Genomic DNA, 9,801 nt, shown 5'->3' with positions numbered 1-9,801 from the left:
AAGACAAGTTGTTGATCAACTGAGAGGAGAGTATCCTTACTATTTACAATACCACTCCATGAAGATGCAATACTCTCCTAAATCTGCATGGCAGGTTGATGTATATCTTAATGTGTTCTAAGTGGCTCATTTAAGCACAAATGTTGTCCTGCAGAACATCTTTTGAAGAACACACCTATATGAGTCTGATTGTCAAACGTCGCAATCTATGAGAGTAGGGTTCTCTCTAGTAAACTCATGAAAGGTCTCGGAGTATGACGCATAAGCTCCACCCGCGGGGAAGACCCACGGTAGCCTAGTATCGGTCAAGGCTTTGTGTGAAGCTAGATTTGCAGAAAACTTGCAGTTCAAGGCCTAGTCCACTCTTCAAGTTGCTTACTAGTGTATCATAAAGTTCTAGGTGGAAGTTCAATCTAACAGTCTCCACTGCAGTACCTGTATATAAAACAGTGTTTTGGAACTAAAGGCAAATTCTATGTGCCTCTAGGATCTGGTGGGGGATTGCTGGAATTTTATCTATTTATGGGCCAGCCCAATAACAATTTCGGAAATTCCTAATAAATCCTAGAGGCCCACTTAGCCCATTCGTGCAAGGCAAGGGGCACTTCTGAAGTTTAGTCCCACATTGCTAGTTTAGAGGGAGTTGGACCTCTTTATAAGGGAGGCTCTTTCTCCGCATGTATGAGGCTGAGAACAAGAGGGACATCCATGCGCGCTCCTGCTCTGTCGCCCGCCTCGCCACGCCTCGTCACGACGCGCCGCGGTTTGCGGGAATGAGCCGAGCCGATGTCTAAATTTTTGCCACGCACGACGGGTATACGAAAGGTCACGCGGAAGCTGGAACGTTTTTGTTGTAGTGGAGATTGAATACGAACGACGCACTTCTTCGTCTGCTACCTGTTCATTTCGTCTCCCTCGTTCTCTTCAGCTCCCGGCGCAGCCTCTCACCTCCTTCTCTTGCGCCTATAAAAGGGAGGTCGCTCCTTTTAGAGAGATGCACCAGAACCTCTTCTTCCTCTCGCCACAAGTTCCTGAGCACTGCGCTGCTGCTACGTTCTTCCCCATCCCGGCTTGCGGCGTGCAGCGCAGGTCAGGACAGTAGGCCTCCGGAACCGCACCTTTTGAGTCCTGTATGGGAGAAGGGTGATAAGGTTTTTGAGGAGCGCTCAGCGCGACTACTGACTTCTTCATCACGGACTCCGACAACTACTTCCCTGACGACGACTTCTTCCCCAACGTTGACAACCTTATCGACGACATGGCTGGAGAGGATGTTGACCCCAAGTCCAGTGCTTCTGCTGCTGCTGTCCCGTACGTGTTCTTGCTCCTTCTATTAGAAGTCCTGCCACAGTTCTTTGCTCTAGTTTCCGCCCTACATATGTTAGGTTCTACTTCGTATATGCAACTTCATCTAGTGTCTGTTCTAGATGTGTTTAGTTCAAGTTCATATATGCAGATGCTATTTACCTTCTCTCTGTCAGATTGCATGACTTGCTTTATCTCTGCCATATTAGTCATGCTTTATCTAGTATTTCCGTTAGCAAAATTATTTGGTAAATTGCTCATATTTCCAACAAGAATCCACTACGATAAGTCAAAGCTGTCGAGGGTTAAATTCGATCACTAAAAATTTGCATACAGATGATGAACTGACAGAGCTGTCGGAGTGAACCCTTGGTTGAAATTGGTTGGATGACTTGGTGGTAAACTTCATCATGGTTATGACTTATTCTATTTTTTAGAATTTTCAGAATACGAATTTGAAATTTATACTCACACAAATAATATGTGTTAGGGAATGTGCGTTGCACGTGCACGCTTACTAGTTAAAACAAAACAACAAAGCGAAGAAGAAAAAGAAAAGAAACAAAAGAAAACCAAAAAAGTGAAAACCAAGAAAGAAACAAAAAACGAAGAATAAAACAAGGAAAATGAGTAAGAAAAGAAAAACCTATAAAAACAATGAATGGAACGAAAGAAAAATAAGGACAAAAAAATTAGAGAAGAAATAAGAAAAGCAAACAAAAAACAAAAGAAAAGAGGGCTGCTTCAGGCGGGGGAGAACGGGAGGTCGAACCCTAGTCTCCTAGGATATCGCCGAGGCTGGTAGCCACTCCACCACTTCTCATTAGCTGGTAGTAGTGGAGACGCAAACTACTTGAGGCGACCCGAGCCTGTCTTTTTCGTTTTTCTTCTCCAATTTTTTGGTTTGGTTTTCTTTTTTCTTCTCCTTGTTTTGTTTTTCTTATGTTTGTTTTTGTTTTCACTCTACATTTTCGCATATGTCAAGAAATTATTTTAATAAGTGATCATCATTTTTTATATACACGTTCAACATTGTACGAACGCTTATTCATCATTTTTCAAATACTTGTTCAATATTTTATTACTTATTCAATATTTTTCAAATACATGTTCAACATTTTTTAATACTTATTCAGCATTTTTTCAAATACTTGTTCAATATTTTTAATACCTGTTCAACATTTTCAAATATCTGTTAAACATTTTCAAAACTTGTTCGGCATTTTTCAAATTTGTTTTTCAAGAGTGTTTTTTGTAATATATATATTATTTTAAAGTACAAAATTCTTGCATGGATGAAAATATAGTTCGTGAAATGAATATTTTACAGCAAACGTAGTTCGTCTTTGAAAATGATCTATTATTAGACCACGTTCCAAGCACTAGCTTGGATGTCTAGCAGAACAGAAGCTTCTCCTATCGAAGCAACAGGGTTCGAACCCTGGTACTGGAGTTTTACTTTTTCCGTGTATGCTATGTTGTTCAAACATCTCGTGGGCCGGCCCACTCGCGAGTTCGCTTCAGCGAGAGACGAGCAGACATATACAACGTAATTTTTGGTTGGGCTGGATTCTCTCAGAAAGAATCGAATTGGTTGGGCTCGACCTGACCAGTAGGTTCGTCGAGGGTGATTCATCCCTTCGGCAAACCCAGACTAAAAAATAAAATAAAAAAATCCCTTCGGCAAACCCTAATCCCCAAATCGAAACACCCCAAGCCATGGCGAAGCGCCGCCTCCTCGGCTCCAGCTCCGTTGGCCGTCCCGGCCACGTCCTCCTTTGCACACGTGGGTGGCGCGCTAGCAAGCTGGACGTTGTCCGCTGTATCACCGCGCGCACCACAACGTAAGCTATGGGATCCATGAAGGTGACAATCCTCATCAAAGATCTGCCACCGCTCTCCTACTTCCATGTTAGCTGCCCCGACCTCGAAGAGGACCACTTCACCCAAAGCCCGGAGATCCTATGGTCGTCGGAGTACTGCATCCTCTTCCGTATGTTCCCCCGTTCCGGCCGACCACAGTTCTTCATCTGTAGGGACGAACAGCCCGGGTGCAAGCCGTCGCTTGATCCGCTCCCTCAACTCGACTCGCATTTGGCTAGTGAGAGCATTAGTCCATACCTCGTCGGGGTCGTTCCCGACTTCGACAGCCAGAACTATGTCTTGGCCGCTTTCCGAATGGATTGTGTTTCACGGATATACACACTCCACGTCTTCAGGTCCAAAGGGTCTGTCTGGAGCAAACATATTCTTGCCATCGATCTTCCTTCCTGGATATATACGATTCGTCCAGGGCTTTTTCCGGATAAGGTGATTGCCTTAGGTGAAGAGGTGGGCTATGTCGATCTCTGGAAAGGGATTCTCTTCTGCAACGTGCTCGAAGAACAGGTGACGGCACGTTTCGTTCCATTGCCTGACCCACTACCAAACAATCAAGAATACTACGACGAATTTTCATCAATTGAAATACGCGATGTCACATGCACTGAATCCCCTGATGGCTTCATAATCAGATGTGTTGAGATGGAAGATTTATTCAGTTCCACAACCACCATCCCTGAAGCCAATGTAATATTTGATTCTGATGTTGATCCAACCAAGAAGGTGGTAGAACCCGAATGTGTTGGCTGGAGGCTTGTGACATGGTATAGGGAGACCTCTTGGAACTATTGGTCCAAGGAGCATGTAGTTAATGTTGATGACCTCGGAGCTGACTGGTTGCTTCCTTCTAATCCATCGTGCGTGCAATCTTCTTTTCCCATCCTGTGTGGTGATGATGCAGTTTGCCTCCTCTCCATGAGTGATGATTCGGATGGTGATGGTTGGATTGTCACTATTGACATAGAGAGGAAAAAAGTGAGAGGGATAATAGAATCTTCTTGTGACCGATACATGCTTTTCAGCTCAGCCATTTCCTGTGCGTCAAAGAAATATCCAGGTAACTATAGCCATACCTGTTGTCCTTTTTAGGGGTACATTCATGTGTCAATTAGCTGTGTTTTGGGAAATTTCATTTTGGTATGCAAGGTTCTTATTTCGTCTAGCAAATGTTATTATTCAGTCTGTACAGTTATAGTTTAGCCTTAAATCATGGTGGTTACTATTACTCAAATCTGAACTAAAACCACGACAAGAATTATGGAATGGAGGGAGTAATAATCAAGACCTTAATTATGGTGGTTATTATTCCGCCTGTGCAGTAGTAGTTAAGACTTAAATCATGCTGGACTTATTTCTGCATGGTAGAAGTCTTTCTAAATTGCTGGAGATAGAGGATGTGTTAATTTAGGTCCTTGGCATGATCAATCAGTTGTTAGATTTGCACAATCTGGCCTGTTTGGATTTATGGTTAGTTATGACTTCATTGACTTCTGTTATCAGATGTCTCAGGTTCGATCATGTCCGCGCCACCGCCCACCCCCTCCCTTTCGCTGCCGATTGCCTCTTCGTCGTTGATGACCACCGCGGCCAGCATGCCGTCCCTGACCGGGCCGGTCTCCTCCGCCGCTTGGACGCCATCCGCGCCCGCCCCCGCCATGCTCACCCCGGAGGAGATGACGGCGGCGCTCCGGGACCTGACTCAGGCGGTCCAGGGCATCTGCACCTTCCTCGCGGGGCACTATGGGCTGCAGCCGCCCGCCCCCGTCACCACCATCACGGGGCCGCAGCAGCTCCCGTGGCAGCCGCCAGCACCGGCGACCTCCGTCGCATCCATCATGCCGCTGCCGCCGCAGCAGCCGCCGCCACCGCCGCCACCGCCACCGGCGATCTCGGGGCTGGGCCTTCCGTCGACGGCGCCCGGGGTGCCCATCCACCAGGTCCGTTTTCCCCCATCGCCATCTCCGCTACCGGCCTGGCTCGCCGGGTCCATCGAGCCTGTCTACACGATGGCCTCAGGACAGCCGCACGTGCTGTCACCGCCGGCGCCGCCCCTGACCATGCAGTTCGGCGGGTCCTTGGGTGCCGCGGGTCCCTACGATGGTGTGGATGGGCCCCTTTTCCATGGCGGTACTCTGCAGCCCGCACACTCGGCGCCGTCGCCCTCGCGGTTCCGCGCGGGTGACACATACCCGCCCGTCGTCCATGCTCAGCCACCGCCGAGATTCTCCAAGCTGGAGTTCGCGACCTACGACGGCACCGTCGACCCCCTGAATTTGCTCAACCAATGCGACCAATTTTTCAGGGGGCAGCGCACGCTCGCGTCCGACCGCACCTGGATCGCCTCCTATCATCTACGAGGCGCCGCCCAGACGTGGTATTACGCCCTCGAGCAGGACGAGGGCGGCATGCCACCATGGGAGCGTTTCCGCGATCTGTGCCTCTTGCGCTTTGGTCCGCCTATACGCGGGAGCCGTCTGGCAGAGCTTGGGCGTCTTCCGTTCCTCACCACAGTGCAAGACTTCGCCGACCGCTTCCAGGCACTGGCGTGCCACGCCCCCGGCGTTTCGGCTCGTCAGCGGGCTGAGCTCTTCGTCGGCGGCCTACCGGACCACATCCGCGTGGACATGGAGATGCGCAGGCCACATGACCTCCAGACGGCCATGTACTATGCCCGCGCGTTCGAGCGCCGCGCGGTGGCCACCCAGCAGGCGTCACCGCCCCGGGCCGTTGGGCCGCCACCCTGGCCGGAAGTTCCCGCGCAGGGTCGGCCTGCTCAGGCTTTCGCGGCGCCCCTCGCCGCGACTGCGGCACGCCCGTTCCACCGGCTCACCCCGGCCGAGCAACTCGAGCGTCGCCGCCAAGGGTTGTGCTTCAACTGCGACGAGCCCTACGTGCCCGGCCACGTCTGCCCGCGACTCTTCTACCTGGAGGCTGCAGACTACATTGAGGAGGACACCGCCGCCGCCGGGCTCGGCGACCTGCCCGCCCCAGCTGACGCAGAGGTGTTTGGCGCCCGTTGATCACCCCGAGGAATTCCGCAAGCGCTTCCCCGCCTTCCAGCTCGATGACAAGTTGTTTGTGCAGGCAGGGAGAGATGTTATGGTCGGCATATACTACAGCCCAGGCAGTTAGGGGCCTGGCCCAGTTATCTTATCATTATTAGGGGCTTAGCCCAGTTATCGTATTTGGAGATTATTTAAACTCATGTAAGGACTCATTTGAAGTTAAGCAGAAGCAATCATATTTGCTCGGCTTCCTGAAGGGAGCCGGGAGACCTAACCCTAGCCGCCTCCTCCTGCGCCCTCTCTCTCTCTGTCGCGACGGCGCCCCAGCGCCGGCGACCTCGCCTTCCTCCACGCCAAGCCCCCTTCCACCCCTACAACCTACGAGCTAGACCCGGTAGGAACCCAACTCCTACCAGTAACGGTTTTCTGCTCGCTATGCCTTTTAGATGGAGGTCCTCGTCTGTTGAGCAAGACCTCGTCTATTGATGCCGATGGAAACAAGAGAACGAAATGTGTTTTAGCTGCCAGAGGAGGGCCACCATAGTACCTCATTCAATCCTCATCAGGTCAAGTAACATTCATGAAGCTTGTGTTGTAGTATTACTTGAAACACCCGCCATATAAACCATATCAGGCGTAGTTGATCTTTAATCTTGATGCTAATGTCTTCAAATAGAAAGTGTATCTGCATTATTCTTCATGAAAGTTGTCAGCCATTGCACCTGCCAATGTGTGTATATTTCATGTCCTACTATTATTCCCTGTGCGGAAATTATAGGCTGATATTTTTTTTTGGAGGTGGTGATGCCTTAAGCGCTGGACAAGGATCTGCGGTCATTCGAAGCATGGATGATTTAAGTTAGATATATGTTGTATGGGTTAAAATTTCTCGTACTTGCTCTGTAGTGTACATCTGTTTCCTAATGCACGCTGAGCCTTCTAGTTGTGCTTATATGCCATGTTCGTGTTTAAAACTGCATCTTTCTTATCCTATTGTGTTGTGTAGTAGCATTCCGTGGGTTGCTCCTTCTAGTCGTCTGATGGTTTATGAGTTTAAGCGCATTACTGTTTAGTACTACTATAGTACACATTGTTGCCGCCTTTCTTTTGATTAGGAGAAACTGCTCTTAGTGCACAAAAATCCTGGCTATCTCACTATTCAGGAATAAGAGATGAGTATGTAGTGATTTCTGCAATGCCTTCTTATTGCATAGTTTTTTTTTTTTTCATACGTCGTCCTCATTCTGGTCCGCATGGTTCGTCTGCCGTTATCCTCTTTCTGATCTGTATGCAGAAAACCAATATGAACATTGCAAAACTGAATTGGGGACGTATCTTATCATGTATAGTGAGAACATAATCTAAGGAGGTGTTTGGTTGCAAGATTGTTATCTTTATCGTAATCAAATCACGGAGTTTTAGAAGGTGTAACGATTTCTTTTCTTTTTTCGAAACAAGTAAGTTTGGTCCGTCCAGTTAAAGGAATGGCCATTGCGCTGCTCTTCTTTCACTTAGAGCATCTACAACCAGACCTCTTAAACCCGCATCATTCGCCCGGATGGGCAAATCAGTCACTACCCGGTCACGATTCTTTGACCCAGACGGGCCTCTCAAATGCTCGGGCTGACCGGCACCCCATATCCAGTCCAAATATGGGGATGTCCGGGCACGTCCGTCACGTCGGACCCGACGACCCGACCACACCTTAAATTGCACCAAATCCACCAAACCCTTCCTCCTCCTGTCGCCCTCTAACCATTCCCGTGCTTATACATATGTTGTTTGCTAGACAACAATAGTGGCCGCTTTGTACCACGAGGTGGAGAAGAAGCCATTTTGCTTTCAGCCATTGTTGGGTCATATTAAATGGCAAGCCGGAGTGGAACCAAGTTGTGGCCGACCTCAAGTCCGGCAAGAAGAGAAATGGTGGCTCAAGCTCCAACCAATCAATTGGGTTGGACGATGAAGAGAACGATGTTGTAGTGGAAAATGGAAAAGCCACCGTGTCAAAAGACAACCGCCAAGTCATGGAAAACAAGTGGGAGAAGGCACGTGCCGCCCGTGATGCCGCGGTTACCAAAATGTCGTCAACAAGGACGGGCATTTTTCCGGTGAGGGAGAACAAGGAGAGGTACAAGCTCATGTTGGATGCACAACAGGAAAGGACGAAGTGGGACCGGAAGAGGGCGGAGAAGAAGTTGGAAATTGAGAGGCAGAAGATCGAGTTGGAGAAGCAACAAGCGGCGATCAAATGGGAGCTCGAGAAGGTCAAGACATTTGGCGACATAGAGATTGAGAAGGAGAGGTTGCAACTCGCACGGGACGCGGAAGATGCGAGGATCATGTTGGTGGACGAGACCCTCTATGATGAGCATTCGAAGAAGTGGCTTGTGGACAAGAAGATGGAGATCAACGACCGTAGGAAGTACGAGGCGGAGAGGGCGGCTGCGGCTCGGATGCAGGTGGAGGACGCAACCCAGATGCAGGCGGAGCAGGCAGCCCGGATGCAGGCGGAGTAGGACGACTAGGACGCATTCCGCTCGGAGCACGCACCCGGCTAGTGATCCGAGGCCATCTGTTACGCTCGGACATTGATTTCATTTTTCCATGTCCGGTTTGTTGAACTATGATTTGCTTTGCTTTGTTTCGAACTTGGGCATTCAAACAATTTGTACTGTATGATCGACGTGCATGGATGCATGGACTTGAGGACCGAAATTTGTGGTGTGTGCATGTGCGGCGCAACATTTAAAGGGTCCCAGTCAGTACCCGCGGCGCGTCAGCGGGCATATGAGGAACCGGATTTGCCAAGTCCAGCTGTGGATGCTCTTAGACTCTTGCCCCGTTCGCCGGCCACCCTCCTCCTCGTTAGCCTGCTTGGCCTTTGTCGCCCCGAGCATGCCCACCACCAACCGCCCCCATATCAAGCGCAGTCGGCCATCCTGAGCATGCGTGCCGCTGGTCATGCCTGATCTTGCGCGTCGCGGTCCAGCCCCGAGCATGCACGACTGGCGTAATGGGGATATGTGTGCGGAATCAGATTTGAATAGCAGTGTAATCTGAATACATAGGGCCTCGTTAACCAAACAAGAACTAAGAGCAACTCCCGCCGCGCCCCCAACAGGCCCCAAGGTGATTTTTAGCGCAGGCGCCCGAAAATCGGCCCAGTTGCGCCCCCAGGATCTTGTTTAGCGCCGGTTTGGGCCGAAATAACAGCCGGCGAACCCAAGTCGAACCCAAGCCCCCGGGGGTCGCCTGGGGGCGCCGGCCGAAGCGAAAAGGGGCATGGGTCCGCTCCGTCGGCGAGAGAAGGCCCTTTTCCCGCCGTTTCCCTCCATTCCCTCTTCCTCCTGCCATTCTCCTCCCCCTCCGCTCCATCCGGCCGCCATGCCGCCGAAGAAGTACATGGCCCCCCGCGCCGCTACCAATGCCACCGCCACCACCTAGCCGAAGCAGAGGAAGCAGAGGGCGCCGCCGTCCAAGCCCCCGGGCATGTCTAACGCCGACTGGAAGGTGGAAGTTCAGCGCCGGGAGGCTGTCACCACCGACCGGCGGAACAGGGCCAACGCCAAGAAGGCCCGGGACAGAGCGGCGCTGGCGGCTGCGGCCG

General features: G+C 50.5%; 1 protein-coding gene across 1 annotated transcript; it reads left to right on the top strand.

Moving 5' to 3' along the window:
• Nucleotides 1–1,304: 1,304 nt before the first annotated feature.
• LOC120966499 (uncharacterized) lies at nt 1,305–7,387 on the top strand. The gene is made up of 2 exons (XM_040392576.3): nt 1,305–4,243; nt 4,687–7,387. Exons 1-2 carry the CDS (start codon nt 3,157–3,159, stop codon nt 6,204–6,206), a joined length of 2,607 nt encoding a protein of 868 aa, XP_040248510.1. The 5' UTR covers nt 1,305–3,156; the 3' UTR covers nt 6,207–7,387.
• Nucleotides 7,388–9,801: the final 2,414 nt, after the last annotated feature.

The sequence above is a fragment of the Aegilops tauschii genome, chromosome 6 (genome assembly GCF_002575655.3).
Source record: "Aegilops tauschii subsp. strangulata cultivar AL8/78 chromosome 6, Aet v6.0, whole genome shotgun sequence".
Lineage (NCBI taxonomy): Eukaryota > Viridiplantae > Streptophyta > Magnoliopsida > Poales > Poaceae > Aegilops > Aegilops tauschii.
The sequence above is the reverse complement of the archived record's forward strand: the minus strand, read 5'-3'. Positions and strand labels throughout refer to the sequence as shown.